Source organism: Phoxinus phoxinus (genome assembly GCF_949152265.1).
Source record: "Phoxinus phoxinus genome assembly, chromosome: 5".
In the NCBI taxonomy this organism is placed as follows: Eukaryota; Metazoa; Chordata; class Actinopteri; order Cypriniformes; family Leuciscidae; genus Phoxinus; species Phoxinus phoxinus.
This window is the reverse complement of record NC_136880.1, coordinates 31,059,577-31,079,846: the sequence shown is the minus strand read 5'-3', so window position 1 is coordinate 31,079,846 and position 20,270 is coordinate 31,059,577. Positions and strand designations below refer to the sequence as shown.

Sequence of the window (20,270 nt, the reverse complement as noted above, 5' to 3'; positions counted from 1 at the left end):
ATATTCAGATGGGAGAACACAAGCTGCAAAGCTGCAAGAGTGTTCAAACAGACATTCCTAAGTCATTTATAAAGGAAAAAAGTTATAGCAAAGTTAATTTGTGTGCATAATTATTAGCTAATAAAGTGACAAAATCATTAATCACTAGAAAGAAGCCAAACTTCACACTAAATTCAGGAAGCAAAACAAAGCTAACTGTACAGTATAGCTTTTTTATATTATTATTTATGCTACAAGCCAAAAGTCACATCAATTCAAGTAATTAAAACATTTTTAATATTATAAACATCAAAAATTTAATTTCATATAAAATCTTGTTCGTAACTATTTATATTGCCTTTTAACGCATGTCAGATATACAATTTAAATGTAAAAAAAAAATGTATACATGGAAGACAGAAAAAAATCAGGTAAAAAATATATTATATTAATATAATTTATATATTTACTTCAAACAAAGGATAGTTTAATATAAGCATTTCAATCTGAGTAATATATATTAGTGCATCAGTATGTAAAAAAAATGATGTACAGTCAGGTTCATTAAAAAAAAATAGAGCCCAAATAGAGTGATTAGGGCTTCAAAGTGAAACAGGGTTCTTGTATCATTCTAAAGGGATGACAATGACCACCTTACTGTACATCACGCTGCTTATTGCATGACTACTTGCCAAATAAATAAAAAATAAGCATGAAATATTGATCTGAAATCACATTATAAACCACCGAGTAATAGAGATATGAAACTAGCACAGCTAAAGCAGGAAACTGGTTGGTCAGTTAGACCACAGAATGATGTGACTGACAGATAAGTATCAAGTATTCCAGAAAGTCATGTAACAATACAAAAAATAGGGTATTATAATGTTCTTCATCACCATGTTGTCGCAAGACAAGGAACAAAATATTTATCCAAGAATGATCAGGAGTGGGCCTGAAAACAGGAAAGGGGGCTTCCTGTGTTTTCAGGTAACGCCTGGAATCCCAGGACATTGTCTTCCAGCCACTCAACCACTGGAAGTGAAAGGAAAGGGTGGAGAACTGACAGATACCTGCCTTCGTCTCCTGGGAAACATCAGTGCGCCACACTCTACTGACTCAAAATATTCAAAAAATTGTGGGGTTTTTTACACAGATGACTTGCCCAGAAGTATCAGCATGCTCTTTTGAAATATCTACAGAGACAAAGGCACCTTTGAACCAGCCTTGTGAGAGGAAGCAAAGCAGGAGGCCTGGTACATCGGAGTTGAGCATGTGAAACTCTTGTGACTACAGTGAACTCAATTCAGCGGACTCTCTAATTAAGGGGCTTTTCAAACTGAACATTCAGCACCGCAGGCAACTCACTAACACGTTGGTGTGGAGTACCTGGCACTGCATCAAACTTGATGAGGATCTTGACTAGGCAGCATGTGTTCTTCACTACTCGTCATCACTCTTTGTGACACAAATAAATCACTGAAAAACTGTCATTGTCCCAGTTGGTTCCTCAGGAGTTCATACTAAAAAGATATGCTCCACATTTTCCTGTTTCCAGCTAAACTTTAATAAGCTTAGACACAAGGGTATTTCTCCAAGTAAATGGCATGAAGTGAGCATCCGCAATCCACATTAAACGGGGGCTAATCCCTATATATAAGGTGCTTAATAGACTGAAAATCAGGGATTAATAGAGAGGCAAGTCAAGGACACATTAAGTCACTGAAACGCAATTAAATCTGACTTTGTGAGTGCATTTTAGACAGAACTTTGGATGCAGAAAAAAATCTGGGCACAGCTGCTGCTCTACTGACCCATGGATGCACAGCTTATTATCATTTATGGGTCAATAAGAATTTGTTTATTTTTTTTTTATCGGCATCAAAATTGTATATATGCACTATTGTTAAAAGTTTGGGGTTGGTAATTTTTTTGAAAAATTTATTCAGCAAAGGTGCAAAACAAATACATTAAAATGACAGTAAAGACACTTACCGGTATGTTACAAAAGATTTCCATGTCAAACAAATGCTTTTCTTTTAACTTTATTTATCAAAGAATGCTAAAAATGCGCGGTTTCCACAAAAAAAATATTAAGCAAGTGTTTTCAACATTGATAATCATAAGAAATGGACACTGACTAAATCGGCATATAAGAATGATTTCTGACAGATCATGTGACACTAAAGACTGGAGTAATGATGCTGAAAATTAAGCTTTCCGTCACAGGAATAAATTATATTTTAAAATATATGAAAACAATTATTTTAAATAGTAATAATATTTCACAATATTGCTGTTTTTGCTGTAGCCTATGTTTTGATCAGATAAATGCAAACGTCGAGCATAAATGACTTGGGAGTAAAAGCAAATCTTACTGACTTCAAACTTTTAAACGGTAGTGAACATTGGGTAATATTGGATATTTTATTAGGTATGCTCATTTCCTCTCTTTTACTTTTAGAATAGTTTTGCCATCAACTAGCCTAATGCTTACTTAATCTTAAACACTAGCCTATTAATTTTATACACTGTTAAACGTAATTTTTAGCAAATATAATTTTTCATTTTGTAGTACATTCTAATGTTGTAATGCCAGAATCAGTAAAGCAACTAATATATATATATATATAGCAGAATGTTAATATTGACAAAAAAAAATCCCTAACTTGAACATACAGATCAGAAGTACTGGAAACTGTGATGGCAGCTCTGCCTTCTGACTGAAAGTCCACACGGAAATGTTTTGTAGTCATCTCTGAAAAGAATGGCCATGGTCAAAAACAAGTCCATGAATAGGCAAGTTGGCATGGAAAACATTATTCTTAACAGATACATAAGGGAAGTGGGAGAGAAGCCGAACAGCATCCTTATTGAGCTATTTCAGCTCTGGAATGCCGTGATGAACGCACTGGTGCCGGTTGCTCTGGAATTTTGGAATCCAGTCCACTGAGGTCATTCTCGGAACGGTCTGCTTACATCATAGTCCCAGCCCTGTCTGCTGACAGCTACAATGAACGAACGAGCGGCTCACGGCGGGTGGAGGGGAGGTGGTGCAGCAGGGCGCACATCCTGAGCCGCCCGCCGCTAACACAATCCCACTATTCACTCCAGCCCCTCCCCACCCTCTCTCGGCTTCCTCTACAAGATTAAACACATCTAAGCAGCAACTTCACAAACATTCATCAGCATTCACTTTCATCCACCATGGCAGAACCGTCCCGTACCTTTTCATTTTAGTATGAGGGACATGACGCAAGAAGCTTGGTGGATGTATGCAAACTTTTTGAACCTGCAGGCCCAGACAGATGCCAAATCTGACAGGACAACCTACGCACCCGCCAACCCCGAGCTTTAGGTAAACTAATAGAGGAAGTACATTTATATATATCAACATTTTTACTTGCATAACTCTAAGCAGCAACAAACCTAAAATTCCCGATTCCCGAATAGACTGCCGAATGCAATACAAACCCCCAATAAAGCACACAAACACCATTTACACAGGACACAATTGGCCCTTGAGTAAGTCTGTGGGAGGAACATGAACTATAACAGAACAGTTATGTTATTAGTTTCCCCCAGACATAAAACATACAGCTATAAACAGAGAAAAAGACTTCCCAGGAATAACAAGTCACTGAATGAACAACTCAAAAAAACGAAAGCCCATGCTCCGCCGATTATTTTAAAACCACGATTCACTTCCACTCTATCTGAGAAAGTGATGTTGAACATGATGAGCATGTAGCTGCCGTGGTCATTTAATAATGGATGATATGACATCCCTGCTTAGGCCAGCTTTAATGTGAGAGGGGGAAGAGGTCTGACTGCTCTCTGACTCTGTAATGACTCATTTCTGTCTCACTGTGAGTTTGCGCTTACACCAGTGGGACTTATAGTGAGTTAAAGACATACCAAAGAAACAAGAATTATGTCATATGGTGTTGGACAGCACATGACTCACTGGATAAAATGTGAAAATTCTTAACGCATTACAACAACACTTCACTGGATCCACTGGATAAGATTTGACTCAAAATAATGATTCTTGATCAAATTGGGAATCGCTACTTATGAACATGTAAAAGAGAGCTATGAGATAGAAAATTTGGAATGTAGTGCATAAGTCATGTACCAATTATATGATACATTTATGGCCCTTTTTGAAGCTCATTGTAATTGCATATGGGGAAAACACTGGTAAATGCCTCTATTATTCCTCTATGTGCTCCACAGAAGAAAGAAAATCATAAGGATTTGGAATGAATAACAAGAGGGTGAGTTAATTGTGACACTTTTTATTTTTAGGAGTAGCCTACTTAACCTTTAATTTGTTGGTTGATTTATATATTTTTTTTAGAACTAGTTGGTTCAGCTCCGAATTATTGGAAAATGTAATGAGGAGTCAGTGGCATAGACGGAACTGGATGTCCTGTCTTTCATGGTAAAGTCCCTGGTTTCGACTTACATCCTTAAATAAGACGACAACAGGCTGCCATGACAACAGCCCCTGGCAACATGTCTATAGGGTCTAAACAGCCTTAAAGAAGCTTTATTTAACAACACTGTTCTGGCAACACAATCAGTAACCATGGCTTAGGCTAAGTTACTATTATTCAGTTTTGTAAATCAGAAAAAAATGGTCCATAACAACCCCTCGTTAAAACTCCACCTGGAACCATGACAAAAGCACATTTTAATGTTTGTCAACAATACGATGTCCTATTACAGCTATGAGACATAAACATCCACAACCAGATCAACATTCAAACCTGTTATGTATAACCAGGATTTTCTCCACAGCCCTTCCCTTAACCACAAATCATAATATACACAGATTTGAATCCATCGTATCATGCTATTAAATCACATTAAAAGCAGTAACAGTAAAAGTGTACAAGATTAGGAACACTATATTAGCACATATGACCTAACCTAGAATGAATATTTTCAAGTATCAAGAATAAGTCACAAGCAGGAAGGAAAATAAATGTTTCTATTAGAGCTGTGCTACTATGGCAAGCCATCTTAATATTTATTTCATACAACTAACCAATAGGCTATCTATTTTAATGTTATAAAGTGGTGCAGGTGTGATATCACTTTGTAGTCTAAAATGCAGAAACAAGTTAGCATTTTAGCACTTCCAGTTCCATCATCCCGAAGTCAATTTATTTATTTATTTTTTAAATGGGATTTTGGTTAAATGGCTAAAATACGGTCTGCGATGAACAAAAGCTCAAGACACTTTCACTTTTTACTCTACAACATAAAATACATCAGTATTGCCCCACTCGGGATCTGTCTTGAAAAAGGCGTTGCTAACAATAGGCTAAATGGGACTAGCCTACGTCATCACGCAGAACAGGTAAACTCAGTCCGCTTTTAATTTCAGCCTTCATTTCTAACTAGGATGTATTCCAATGTTACCAAACTACAAGACACAGCCACAAAAAAATTACTAAAAATTAAAAAGTAATAATATTCAAATAATAGCTTTTAGGAAAAAAATTAATAGGGAACCAGCAACAATTGGAATTAATACTAGTTGAAAGTATAAATGGCAAAAAAAAATGCTATTTGTCTCGAAGCAGTTAATTGTCAGTATTGAGACTGACTAGCAGAAAAATAATAAATATTAGTATATGATTAGTGCTAGTGGGTTAGGGATAATTGAATAAAAATTGATATTTACCAATAATCCACAAACAAAACTATATCTATCAGCGATGGAGATCTTTATTGGTGTTTAACTTTTGAACGACTCTGTACTGCAGGTAAAGACCATTTAAAAACACAAAGTCGGACACAAAGTCAGTGGCCTATGCCCTAGTAGGCTACTGATGAATGTCCACAAACTCCCCCTGAAAAGGAATAGGCTAAATGTCAGACGGCTTGCCATAAACAGTCCTGCTGTCTGACAATGCTTCGCTAAACATGAGACTGAATTCCCTTTCCCTTCTGTAGCTACTAAAGAGTGATCGAAAATAAAAACGCAAATCGTTCAGTTACTTAATGTATTTAAGTTCAGAGTTATCTTTAAATTGTGATTCATATCACCGAGGTGTTAAGGTGAACAGAATCGAGACTGAAGACAGCGCGGCCACTGAATATCACTTACCGTAAACCCGCAACCATCCCTGCTGCTGGCAAAACGAGTCCATCAAAATCCCGTCGACCACTGGATCCAAAGAAATCATGCCTCCCAGAACGGAGTCCACGTCCCCAACGGTTACTGAATCCGTCTCCATGCTCGATACACCAGTTCACGGTAACGTCCAGGTAAAGACTCCAGTCCGGTGGATTTCCACGCGCGTGGCTGGAGAACCTCAGTCACAATGTTTTCTGTTCGTTTGTGTTGGTTTAGAATCACTGAGCTTAAAACCATACAGCTAAAAAAATGTTTAAATAAACCCAGAATAAACTAGCGACAGCAGTACGACAATGTTCAAACTATAAACGTTTGGATTTTCCCATGATTTTTCTTTTTTCAAAGTCGGAATATTATGCACGCGAGACTCTAATCCGTGTTTACATTACACTGTACCTACGTTGTCGGCAATAAAATACAATAAAAGAAGGAAATACTAATAAAATAAAGCTTTGATAGTGTATTAAAAAACTTACCAAAGCCAAAAAATTACGAAAGTGCAAAGTTTTCTTAACCCGAAGCAGCAGTCAAAAGTTAAAACAGAAACAAGCAGCAGCTCTTAACGTTATATTGGGAAGAACTGCTGTTGCTGGCCTGTGTCCATGAGTCAGGTCGTGGAAACAGCGGTAATAATTGAATGAATCCAGGCGACGGTTTTCCTGGATCGACGGCAGGAGTTTACTGCATTGTCCTTGCGGCAAAGATCTTCAAAATAACAGCAAGTATCTGTTTATTGTTCTGCCGTCCACTTAAAGTGTGACTCGTTGTTTGGGACTCCCTCCCTTCCTCCCTTCCTCCCTGTCCTGTGGTGAGGAGGACAGACAGCCCTTTTTCACACTTCAAAATCCAGACCGCTTTTCCACCTCAATCACATGCCACTGCCAGCCTGTGCGCTGGGATTCAGGGGAAACTAGAGGATGACCGAGAGCATCGATCAATACATATAATATTTTAAACCACTTCAGTCAGGCTTTTAATACGTGTAAATTGTAAAAGTTTTTACACATCAAGTTAAAAAAATACATAATGTATTTATTGAACGTGAAAGAGGACGAATTGAGACTTTGACAGCATCGATAGACATTGTAAGACAGATGTGGACTGATTATCGAGTCTGAGACATCTGCTGGTTAATCTCGTCACAAACCGTTTTTCTTTTATTTTGACATTGTTAATAGGCTTTGTATTTAGTTCTTGAGAACATATTTTGCAGCCATAACCCAGATTTAAAAATATATGTAATATTCAATATTGGAGATATTTAAGAAATGATTTAGCGGAAAGTGAAATGCGGCCTTTGTCTCCCTCTATTGTTCGTTTAGAAAAAGTGCAATACATGTTCTAAATTAAACATTTAAACCAGCAATTGAATGTAAATCATCAATTTTATTTTTAATTTTACAGTGTGTTGCAATGATCTGTCAGGAATCACAAAATGTTCATCTAATAGTTTAATTATTAATCTTTGTAAAGACTAAATGCAGAACATGTATTGAGTAAATGCAACCAACCGTTTTATTCATATATTTATTGTCATTAAACTACATGATATTACTGCCTCTGTGCAATGTAGTTCTACTGCTTTCTTGTCTTCGTTGTGGCTTCAGCTGTGAATAAATAAGACACAAAAACTTAATTTAGGGAATAAAAAGTAAAAGAAAAGAACATCTAGAAGAAAAACACATTTGACCGAAATGTAATGAGTTCAATGACAAAGAGTAAATTAATTATGCACTGTTAGATATAGAAAGGAAGTATAATAGCAAGTTGTTAGCTTATATGCAAATCATATAAATCAGATATAGCACATACTCACATTGTGTGTTAAGCTTGAGCAGAATAGGTGCCAGTACGTCTTCGAGGTGCTTCTCCTGGTCAATAAAGTCTTGAATTGTTGCATTTTTGGTGTTGTGTATCCAGTTTGATTTTGACAAACAGATGTTTATACACATGTTCTATATAGCAAAACACAAACAGTGATTAGACAATGTGTACATTTGGGTTTAGCAAACCCAGTGTTAGACTATCTGAAACAATTTCACTATGGATATAATGAATTATGAATTACCTTGTCCTCTTTACTGAGCTTTCCTTGAATTTTCTCTTGATCAGCGATAATGTCTCTGACTTCTTGTATTAATGCTTGCAAACTTTGTTTGGCCTCTGTTAGGAGAAAAAAAATCCTCAGTATTAATCACAACCAGATTTGATGTGCTGAAATATTTCACTTTCTCACCAGCCCATGCCAGATACTCTGCGCAGTCCAGTTTGTCATAACGTCGGGCCACATCAACAGCCTTCTCTCCGCGGAAATTGGTAGCTTGAAAATCAGCGTTGAGCTCAACCAAAGTTTTCAAAGTGTCCAGCTGACCCCACATGGCAGAACAATGCAATGGTGAGTAGCCTACAGTGAACCACATTGATTATTTCTTGACAAATTGTTCTTCAGTGCAACAGCTTAACAGTCGGAAAAAAAAAAAGGTTCCAAAAGTGAAAAAGTGAAAAGTGAAACAGTTCTTAAAAAATAACCTCTTTTTTTTAAAGAACATTTGAAGAATCTAAAGAACCTTTTCCAATTTAAATGACCTTTTGTGCAATGGAAAGGGTCAATTAAATTTTAGAAAATTCATTTTATTTTTTGAATTTTTTGAAATTATTGAATTTCTTTCCCTATTCACTAGTGTCTCCCATAAATGCCTGATAAACATGCTTTAGATCCTAGGGCCAGTTGTTCAAAAGTAATATGATTGGATTTCGGCTATCGGATTGGGTCAAATCTTGAAAATAGGTTGTTCAAAAAAAGAAAGAAAAAAAAGGATTCTGAAATCAGATTAGATCACAAAATCCAATCTTGGGTTTGATCTGGATCAAATCCGTTTGTGTTGCTCAAAACTTTAAGATTGGGATACATTTGATCTACAAAAATTTTTTGGATTATACTGATCCCAGCAGAAGTGTGGAATTCAGGAACAAATTTTTTATAAAACTTCAAATACTCTTGATTAGTTTAACTGTTAAAGTAATAAATTAGAAGTAGACATTAGGCTTCCTATTAAGCCTTTCGGTAGCCTATACAGTAAAGTAAAAAAAGAGATTTTGGCGCCATAAAATAATCCCCATACAGAAGTAAGTATATATATATATATATATATATATAAAAAATAGAATAGAATAAGGTTAAGAATAGGTTAAGGTTAGGGTTTTTATGTATCACTGTTTGTAAACTTTGGCAAGATCATAAGAGATGAACCACCACCAGTCAAAAGTTATTTGCGAGCTAACACAAAGTTTATCGGGAGAATGCAACCCAGAACTTTTCTAAAAGCATTGATATCCCAACCAGCCATCACCATATCCCCAGGGCTCCGTAGATCACAGCACTAGTATTCCAGATTTGGTCATATGAAAAAGTATCAGGGTGATACATACATTTTGCTTTGAAAAACCGGCACAAAGGTAAGATTACCTGATCCTGAATAGCAAAACATGGGATTTCCAAATCCAAATAATTATGATCCAGATTACATTTTAACAACTTGGCCAAGCTCAGAAACCATCTTAAATCAGATCAGTAGCCTAGCCTAGTTTAGTTTTTTTTTTTTTCAGCATGGTAGGCCTATTTAAGATTAATATTTTTCCATCCTGTCGTATTATGTTAAATGGCCCCATCTACAACAATAACTGCAGTAGTTCAATTAGCAAAGCTATAAGTACTTTTTTAACGAATAAACGTTTGCTAATTAATTAGCCTACCCCGCGCTGTGAATTCATTGACGTCAGCGCCGTTCTGCACGAGCTCGCGCACGATGCCGCTCCGTCCTAACGTACAAGCAGCAAACAGCGCATTTCGTCCCACCTCGTCTTTTTCCCACAAAATATTCTCCGGTTGTTTACTATCGGTGGCACTGTTACTTTCCAAAATACGCTTAAGTTCCTCTACATCATCATCTAAAGCACATAAAAGTACAGTTTTCTCCTCAGCTGACCGCATTATGACTTGCAGAAGAGGGATGGTGTTGTGAAATAAGTGCGTGCCTTGTCCCTATGGCAACCATAGACAGTAGCCTATATAAAGATGGCAGCCGTGCAGTCATTTTGGTCATTATTTTCGTTGGCCACTAGATGTTGCTGCTGCTTCTTTTATGAAATAAGAAGAGCTGAGAATCTGAGCTCAGCTGAACTGAGAAATTACATATTCTTGTTGATAGCGGTCATAGAAAGAAGATCCTAAGAAGAAAAGAAGCACATAACATCAACCCTTATTTATTTATGTAATTATCAAATTAGAAACCAAAAACTTTTATCTGCAATCTCAGCCAGGAATATGTATGTAGCCTACATAGAACAGACTTATGTTATGGATCATTACTCACATAAAGAAACAGGGCTATTCAAAAAATTATTAAAATTAAATGGAAAGCCCACGAAAGGTTCAGGCTTCTCTATGTAAATTACATTCTCATCACATTATAAAGGACTGATATTGAAAAGTAAGATCATAATCAAGATAAAATATGTATTTGAAGTAATTTATTTTGATTCTGCTAAATGAAAAGTATTGAGAAGTGAATTCTCAAATCGATGATGTGTTATATCAATGTACTAATCCACTTCATTTAGTAGGCTATTTACAGTGTTTTCAATGAGAGGAAAAGGGGGAATGAGGAATAGGGAGATTTCTTGCGGTAAATTTGTGATATTTCATTTAAAAGGGAAAAAAGTCATATGATACTCTTAAAGGTTATTCATCTTGTGATAATAAGCAATGGAAAGTCAACTGACACAGGGAAAGAGTGCAAATTCACCGTTGTTAACACGTGATGGCATTGTACATTCCAACAAGAACTTCCTCATTTAAGTAAACCAGGAACGTTAATTGTTAGCTAATGACAAGTTTAAATACCTGAAGTCAAGTCAAGTCAAGAATATTTGTATAGCGCTTTTCACAATACAGATTGTATCAAAGCAGCTTCACAGTATTAAATTAAAATAATAATAAAACGTCCATGTTTGGTAATGCTAATCAATAGTATTATTGATTGATTCATTAAATTGAACATCCCCAACTGAGCAAGCCAAAGGCAACAGTGGCAAGGAAACGAAAAACTCCATCAGGTGACCTAATGGTGACCAAAAACTCCATCAGGTGACCTAATGGTGACCTAAAACTCCATCAGGTGACCTAATGGAGAGAAAAAAAAACCTTGGGAGAACCCAGGCTCCGTCGGGGGCCAGTTCTCCTCTGGCGGTTATGAACTAGAGGCCGGATTTAACTGTAAGATTTAAACATTTATATGAATGCCTGGCTGAAGTGATGCGTCTTTAATCTAGTTTTGAACTGGGAGAGCGAGTCTGAGCAACGAACAGTATCAGGAAGGCATTCCAGAGTTTTGGAGCTAAATGTGAAAATGCTCTCCCTCCTTTGGTGGACTATCCTAGGTATGACCAAAAGCTCGAATTTAGCGATCTTAAAGAGCGCGATGGATTATAGGGCGATAGAAGATCCGTTAAATAGACTGGAGCTAAGCCGTTTAGGGCTTTATAAGTCAGTAACAATACCTTATAATTAACACGGAACTTTATAGGTAACCAATGTAGAGATGATAAGATCGGTGTTAGCCTATATGATTATATTTTCTTGATCTGGTAAGAACTCTAGCAGCTGCATTTTGGACTAACTGTAGCTTGTTTATTGAGGATGCAGGACAACCAGCTAATAAAGCATTACAGTAATCTAGTCTCGAGGTCATGAATGCATGAACTAGCTTTTCTGCATCAGAAACTGATAGCATATTACGTAGCTTAGCAATGTTTCTAAGGTGGAAAAAGGCCGTTTTTGTAACATATGAAATATGATTTTTAAAAGACAGGTTGCAGTCTAGTATGACACCCAGTTCTTTTACTGTAGAGGATAAAGTAGCAGGACATCCTACTATGTTAAAGTTGTATTGTGAGAGGTTTTGTGGGCGGTTTTTTGAACCGATAAGTAGTACCTCTGTCTTGTCTGGATTTAATTGAAGAAAATTACGCGTCATCCAATCTTTTATATCTTTAACACACTCTGTCAATTTTGATAATTTAGCGTTTTCATCTGGCCGTGATGAAATATATATTTGAGTGTCATCAGCATAACAATGGAAACTAATTCCATGTTTCCTTATCATATTTTCAAGTGGCAGCATATATATTGAGAATAATAGAGGGCCTAGCACAGATCCCTGCGGCACTCCATAGTTTACTGAAGTTATGATCGATTTTTCTCCATTTAAATAGACAAAATGGTAGCGGTCAGATAAGTATGATCTTAACCAGCTTAATGCTTGTCAATGAAGGCTATTGCAATTCTGGGTTAGCTACCTCAACTCAGCATTGGTGTCCATCATTAGCACCTTCAGATCATTAGACAATATGGCACAAGGATATGTGATATAATTCACTTATAGAGGAGAAGCATCATTTAATTTCGGAAATTAGTGACATCATGTCATGCCACACTGACAGTTGCATTGCTCAAGGAACGATCACATTACAGAGGGAGAGAGAGAGTGTGTGTGTGTGTGTGTTAATGGTGGTGTGTAAAGAATGTGGAATGAATGGATTCATGTCAAAGGTTCTGACTCATGTCATAGCTCTGCTTTCAAGTATCCACTACTGACCTGTGCATAAGTCCTGCTCTGTCATTGAAGTCTATTTGTAGCATGTGTGTGTTCAATGAATGACATGACTGTATTTCCAGTTGCTCTATTTTAGGCCAAAGAGGGAAACTTTTTTATGATGCGGGTCTGTAATTATAGGAATATCGGGAGCAGGCAAATGATAGGAAAAGAAATAGCAGCACCAAACACATGTCAGCTAAGCCTGAGAGAGAAACATGGAAGACAGGTGTTATATTACATTTCAGTTATAATTATGTAGTGAAAAATTGTGACATGCTTTTTTTTATTTTATTTCATACAAATATTTTATTTTATTTGATCTATTCTCTAAACTACTAGTCCTATAGTGTTACGGAAAGTGTATAGGATTGATTTAATTTAATTTCATTTCATTTTACAACATTAGCTACAACACATTCAAAATAATAAAACCTTTTTTTTTTTTACACGTTTAAATGGAAGAAAACATTGTTACAGTATATGCACATACACATGTGCTCCCTTGTTTGTCTATGTTTGCTTGTAATAGCCTATTAGAACCATCAGACACTAGCTCAGTAGACCACTTAACCATTTCAAATTCTCGAAGTTCTCAGTTATGGTGAGATGAACGCACGTCTGGCTGTTTTCACCATTTAAAGTGTGGACTGTCAGCATCTGTACTCAGAGCCGTTAAAGCCTGTGCAGTCATGCTTCACGTCTCCAAAACGGCAAAACAACATCTGTGCTTGTCTAAGGAGTACTAATGTGCCTGGGGCTGTCAGAAGCCTCAGAGATTTCACTGATAGGTGCCGTAATATAGCAAACACTTGTGGCTAAAATACAGTTGGTCCTTGCATTTATGTAGGTTGCGGCTGCTTGCATCAGCCCTCCTTTGTCCTCCTTTTGTAACTGATGAATGTTTTAATTACGAGTTTATATTGGTCCCAAGGCTAATCATAGTGGATTGAGAATCAACGCAGTCTTGTATTGCTGTGTAAGTCCATTACATCATCTTATTAAAGTCACTGAGCTCCATTTCTGCCAATCTGTCCAAGAATGTAATTCAGGCTAAAGCTGTTTGGAGCGACTGAACGAAAGACCTTCGATCAGGAATGAAAAAAAACTTTCATTTTGCTTCATCCTAAATGAAGAGCTGACCTTCTGCCCTATTAATCTAAAATAATCTCTTTCTGACGCCATATTCCTCGTTCTTCCGTGTCTGTTTTATACGTTTCTGCCTTGAAATTAGTAATCGGGCTCAGCTTGACCTGAATTCTGCAAACTGCACTTATGGCTGAATCACGGCGCACTAAAAATAACCCCGTTGGAAGACTGGGTTCAGGAAATGAGTAAAAGGCTTTCGGGTCCTAAGAGTCCAGTGATGTCCGCCGCTTTTCAGTGACTCCTCTACACTGGATTACAGCCTGACGTCTTGGTGACGTCTTCCACTGTGGGAGATCCAAAGAGAAATGCTATTTCTCTAAGCCATCAGGCAGATAATGGGGAAGTTTCAGTCTTTATGTTTGTTTCTGCCAACTCATAATGTTGGATTTCTCCTCTTCCTGATACTTCAGCCACACCTGTTTAAGGAATACAGGTTTAACCGCTTCGTACGCGTTGAGTATTCACATTCTTAAAGCATTTTATGTGGTTGCCGTGATGCAACCAGTCTGGCAGTTACATACACTCACCCATACAACTTATTATGTTTGGAATGACATTAACATGACCTTGTAATATGTGTGTGGTTTAGGAGTGAGAATTATTAGTATCATTAGTATTAGGTGTAATTTGAAGGCCAATAACATAAGTTAAATCAAATCTAACAGAGGCATTTTTTTGGCTGTTGGTCTGAATTGTGGCATAAGTATGGGTGAGATAATGAGAGGATAGATGGACAGCTACATTTGGTCTGAATGGTGGCATAAGTATGGGTGAGATAATGAGAGGATAGATGGAAAGCTGGATACATTACCGTCCAAATTTTGATGTCGGTAAGATTTTTTTGTTTTTGAAAGCCTCTTATCCTCACCAAGGCTGCATTTATTTGGTTACAAATACAGTAAAACAGTAATATTGTGAAATAATATTACAATTAATTTTTTTCTATTTGAATACATTTCATTTTTTGTAACATTAGAATTGTCTTTACTGCACTTTGGATCAGTGTAATGCATCCTTGCTGAATAAATTAATGCTGTCAAACAGATTAATCGTGATTAATCGCATCTAACATACACGTTTGTAAATATATATGAGTGTTTGTGTGTGTGACATACATACACACAGATTTCTATGCTTTAGTGTTACACACCACAATTTCTAAAAATAGGATTTTTTGTGTACTTAAAAAAGAGTCTTTCTCTTTTAAAAAATCACATGAATCACATGAAATTTTGATTTGTCATAAGCCTATAACTCAGAGTCGTATCCTGTGATGCTTTTCAATAGGGTAGGAAATTCTCTGGTTATGCACCTCGGTATCTTGTTGATCATCACTCTGGTTTTTGTGATGCGATGACTTTAGTTACATTTGTTCAGTCTTTCTTTGTTAAACTCTTTGAAGTCCTACTACTAGATTATTTGCATTGTCTTAACCACCATAATATGTATTCCTGTAATCAAACAGCAGGTATGGCTCCAAAAGTCCACACTCAAAATCTGAATTCTATTTAAATTGGGGATAAACCGAAGACTGTTAACTTTGGAAAGTGAAAATGTAGATTTCCAATTTGAGCAAGAAAAGTTATGACATAATATAGATAAATATTTAAGATTCTGCACTATACGATCACTTATCAACTGTAAGCAGATCTATGGCATTTATATTCTTTGTATAAGGTCAGATTTCCTTGAGACCTGTTTAAGAAATACTCCGAATATTTTTTACATTAAATGTTTCTGTGTGTTACATAAAGTAAAACATCACATCAAATCAAATCAATCTGGAATTAGTTAGAGCTACTGTAGTAGTGGAAGAAGTTGAAAATCGTGGAAGTAGTTGGCACCAGTTATGATTTAACATGTCTGCTCACAAGTTCAAATCATGTGACCCGCTCGATGGAAAAGAAAGTGGTTGGAAAAACAGTTCAACTATTTTAGTCTACAATGATGATGATCTCACTCTGCAGTGTGTTAACCACAAAAGTCAACAGGAAGCTGACATATCAGAAAAAGGCCATGCTGCATAGAAACAATCCAACGCAAGGAAACAACAGTACACAAACAATTCTGATAGCAAAGGGGCTGTAAACAAACAATGTGTTTCACGAACACAGGTGTCTATGTTGAGAGACGTTTCCACAGGATGCATCTATAAATGGGTTGTGCGTTCAGCTAACTGTGTGTAACACGGTTGACATACATAAACTTTTTTTTCCAGTGAAATCAGAGGCGCACTCTGTAGAGGTACACCTGTGGTCTCATTATGAAAATTATTTTATAGAGGATCTAGTTTCTTATTCAAAAACGTTATATTTAAGCAGAAGCAATTGATTTCCAAATTTTACAGCCCTAGGTGATGGCATAAGAGACAAGATTATTCTTTTACACAGGCTCAAGTTCCAGGTGGTGTTTATGGCACATACTCGACAACAGATTTTGATGCAGAAACAGATTGCTCCCGGTTCGATTGACTGTCATTACGCAGTGCTGCATTCCAGCTGCAGTGGCCACAGATTCATCAACTTGATATCGGTTTGGGTGCGGACCAGTGCCCCGCATCTCAAACATATTGCTTCCTTGAGCTCTGCCAGAAGGGGAGAGAGAATGTTATGGAGTCAGGAGAATTCGGCATTCTGCCATCTTTTTGTTCTAGCACATTCTTTTCCATCCATCCATCCATCCATCCATCCATCCATCCATCCATCCATCCATCCATCCTTCAGATGCAATATAATCCACAAATCATGGACTGTTTGTGTGATACTTTCATAGAGTTTTCGGGCTGCCTAACCAAACAATAACCTTTGAGAAAAGTTGCATTACATTTCATGTAAAATTTACTTTCTTTCTAATCAAATGAAGGATTTTGACTATGGCACAGAATAATGAAGCAAACCAAATCCCTTAGATCTCTTCTGTGTAACTTTGTTTCTTGTCATTTAGCAGATGCTTTTTAATCAAAATGACACTCAAGCTGATTGCAGGGACAGTCCCTCTGAAGCTAGACTCAGTTAAGAGTCTCTTTAACACATTTTACACTTCTTATGGGTTGAATTCTTATCTTGATTGGAATCTGTAACCTTTACATTGATAGCGTAATGAGACTGCCTGACTTATCAGACTGCATCAACAATAGAATAAGACAAAAGGTCAAAAAACTGACATTGACCTTGATCAGTGTTTTGCCCTTTAAGGTCATGCATAACCGCTTTTTACATCAGCTTTCAATGACGATCCAATGAGTGAATGTAGGAACGGGTTTGGGTGTTTACACAAAAGCAGAAGTTAGGACAATTGAGTGCCATTGATTGTCGTCAGCACTGTTAGTTCTGCATGACGTTCTCCTCTATTGTGTCCTGTGGATTTCTGCTGCACTTGATGTGCACTGTAATAATACCCTGTAGAGAAAAGTACCCAACAAACTCTTTACATCTGTCTCCAGGTTTTAAAATGTAATAAGTTCTAGAGAATGAGTCATATGTGATCATGAGGTTGTGCTAGTGATTTCCGTTGCAATTTGCACAGTTGCACCTCTGGCTCTTCTTGACCTTGTGTATGATGGATGTGAAATGGTGAGGTCTGCTCAGATCATAGAGGACTGTTAGAACTATGGAGAGTTGTTTACTGAGCAGCTTATTGTGTGTGTGTTTGTGCCCGTGCAAGAGGGTTTTTGTGGTTATGCTAAGCTGTTTCCTTTTTGTTCTGTTTTATTTTCACTCTGCATCTGTATCTTTCTTTCACTTTAGAGTCAAAGTCATCTTTGATCAGGTGGAAAACACGTGTTGGTTAAGAGAAATCCTTAAAGAATAATGCAATTGCTACTTTGATCTTGAAAAATAAAGCCATAATGCTTTCATAAAGTAGGCTATGATTTTATCTGTTCAAAAACCAATCAAACAGGACCATACAGTATATAGAGATGGGTATTCATCAGCAATCTGTAACTGTCTAGCTGAAATTCCTTTAATTATAAACTTCCTGTCTGTGTACAAATGACTAGGCCCACATATAATGTAGGTTTACCCTTTAAATCCATTCTTCAGAATTTTTCCAACAAAATCGGTGCAGAAATTCTATTTTTTTAAAAAGGCAGCAAATTTTGTCTGGGCCTAGCAATGACACATGACGATGGCATTACATGATTTTAATAATAATAATAATAATATACAATTAAATAGTGCAACGAATACATATTCTACTTTCCCTTTTTAGCATGTCTAAAAATGATTTGTAGTGTTTTGTGTTGGAACTGTGGAGAAATCGCATTGTTTGATGTGATATAAGAGCTTTTGGTTCAAGAAGATGCAAGTTTGTGCCTGAATATGATCCCATTCCAATTCTGTCTACCTCTATTATCCTAAAAGATACACTATGGCATGACTCATGAGGATTGATTATCCGGAATAATAAGTGTAGACATTTCAAAAAATTTAAGAGAGAGAATGACTGACCACCAGTTCCTTGATCCTCTCTCAGCTATTTTTAAAGGGACAAACACTTTCCCTCAAAGAACATATTATGTGAACATTTGCCTCTAGGGTACGGATAACAAGCTCAATATACTGTCAGATACTGGTGAAAGTCTTCCTGTCCATTTGGGAGTTTGTGAGGTGCTCTAGTTTTCAGGTTAGAGTTCCTAATGTCTTTTTGTCCCACTGAGTTGAGGACATACAGCTGTTTTTGTAGCTTGACGGGCAGTAGCAGATCTGCTTCCTGGGTGGCTGTTTATCTGGCAGGCAGAAAAATTTGTGCTTGTCCTGATTATGGTTGTCCTATATTCTCTCTTTTTAGGAGTTTTCTACAGTATTTTAGTTCGGTAGATGCTCCTAATGTGTTCAGATGATGTGGTGATAAGGTTAAGTGTTTTAATAAATTCCTTCACTAAAATGATTTATTTTGTCAAATGTTGTGAACTAATCATTATTACTGTTAATAAAACTGATCTAGTCTGAAATCTGAACTGCATTTTATAGTCTAAAAATATGTCAGGTGCAGGTCCACTTGTTATTTGTTGACTTGCTCTACATAGAGGTACCTGCCTCAGTACTCAAAAAAGACAGTGTTTACATACAGTAAATGTGGCATATATCTCTTGAGAAATGTCACAGTTATGTTAGCACAAACAAAACAGTCACTTGACGCAGTTAGGTCAGGCTTGTTTTCAGTTTTTACACATATATTTAAGACTCACACCTTTTTTGTGCATGTTTGCAAACCAGCCACAACCGCAAGATATTTCAGACTCCACAAGAGAAGTGCCATGTGTGGTTTTAGGGTCGAGAGAATGCAATCAACATATTTTGATGTACGTCATGGCGGTGCAATATGTTGTTATTCTTTGTCAAGTCTGAAATCACCAAAAATTCAAAATCGGTCTGTACTGTACTTGAATAATCACACTTTGTTATGGTTACAAAAGAAAACTTTACAAATAACCCAACAGATTTAAAAGTATACTGAATGACACTTTGCCTTAGTTTAGTTGGGCTCAGCAACCAGAAGTTAAAATAATTTGGAGCTTAGCTCCAGATAAGTATTTGAGTAAAATAATAAGCAAATGGCACCATTGCACTGAAACCATAACACACATCAAGAGCATTATCGGTAACGCTTTAGATTACAGCCCGGAAAGTACTGCGTAATTACAATGAAATTACAGTGTAACTTTCTGTAATTACAGTGTACCTATAAAGTACTTATGTGTAAGTATAGGGGAACAATATGTAAAGTCTTGGGAATAAAGGGGTAACAACCAGGAAAATACTGCGTAATTAAAACTAAATTACAGTGTAACTTTCGGTAATTACAGTGTACCTATAAAGTACGTACGTGTAAGTATATAGGGGAACAATGTAAAGTTTTGGAATAAAGGGGTAACAACCAGAAAAAAAAAAAATTATTTAGGCAAATTATTTATACTGTAAGTATTTTAGAACTACGGGGTACTTATACTATAATACAATCTTACTTTTGGGAGCAATTTAGCGAGTAGGCTACATACACTGCACCTTTTTGTAATAATAGTGTATACAAATACATAAAGGCTTTTTTCAAATTACGGGGTAGTCTATATATCAGTGCATTTATAAAGGCTAATTTGTTTTTATTGCAAAGGTGCACTGATTAAGTTGTTTCAAGGCAAGTAAAACTATTGCAACTTTTTTTTTTTTTTTAATGCTGGGGAAATATACTCTTTTCATGTAGTTACAGGGTAAGTATGACATTGCGGGCCGTAAATTAAAGTGGTGCTTCTTACCCTCTTGTTTCATGTAGTTACAGGGTAAGTATGACATTGCGGGCCGTAAATTAAAGTGGTGCTTCTTACCCTCTTGTTT

At 36.6% G+C, this 20,270-nt stretch overlaps 3 protein-coding genes across 6 annotated transcripts in view; 1 reads left to right on the top strand and 2 right to left on the bottom strand.

The window, feature by feature from the left end:
• rasal2 (RAS protein activator like 2) overlaps positions 1–7,028 on the bottom strand; it is a 75,141-nt gene extending 68,113 nt beyond the window's left edge. For 2 of the 3 annotated variants that reach the window (XM_079611817.1, XM_079611819.1), the window contains exon 1: positions 6,104–7,028. In XM_079611817.1, coding sequence (XP_079467943.1) covers positions 6,104–6,233 — 130 coding nt within the window. In that variant the 5' untranslated portion in view covers positions 6,234–7,028. The remainder of the gene's footprint in view (positions 1–6,103) is intronic. The other variant, XM_079611818.1, reaches the window with a different exon arrangement.
• Positions 7,029–7,546: 518 nt separating this feature from the next.
• Positions 7,547–10,169, bottom strand: ankrd45 (ankyrin repeat domain 45). 2 transcript variants are annotated; one of them, XM_079613186.1, is made up of 5 exons: positions 9,887–10,169; positions 8,370–8,537; positions 8,202–8,296; positions 7,950–8,088; positions 7,547–7,740 (listed from the first exon to the last, which is right to left on the bottom strand). In XM_079613186.1, exons 1-5 carry the CDS (start codon positions 10,122–10,124, stop codon positions 7,709–7,711), a joined length of 672 nt encoding a protein of 223 aa, XP_079469312.1. In that variant the 5' UTR covers positions 10,125–10,169; the 3' UTR covers positions 7,547–7,708. The 2 variants fall into 2 exon arrangements, with proteins under 2 accessions (XP_079469312.1, XP_079469313.1); XM_079613187.1 differs by having other exon boundaries at positions 7,950–8,004.
• The window catches only part of dynlt4 (dynein light chain Tctex-type 4), a 44,347-nt gene continuing 33,408 nt past the window's right edge, over positions 9,332–20,270 (top strand). The window contains exon 1 of the mRNA XM_079613183.1: positions 9,332–9,589. The gene's annotated coding sequence lies outside the window, so the exon portion shown is untranslated. The remainder of the gene's footprint in view (positions 9,590–20,270) is intronic.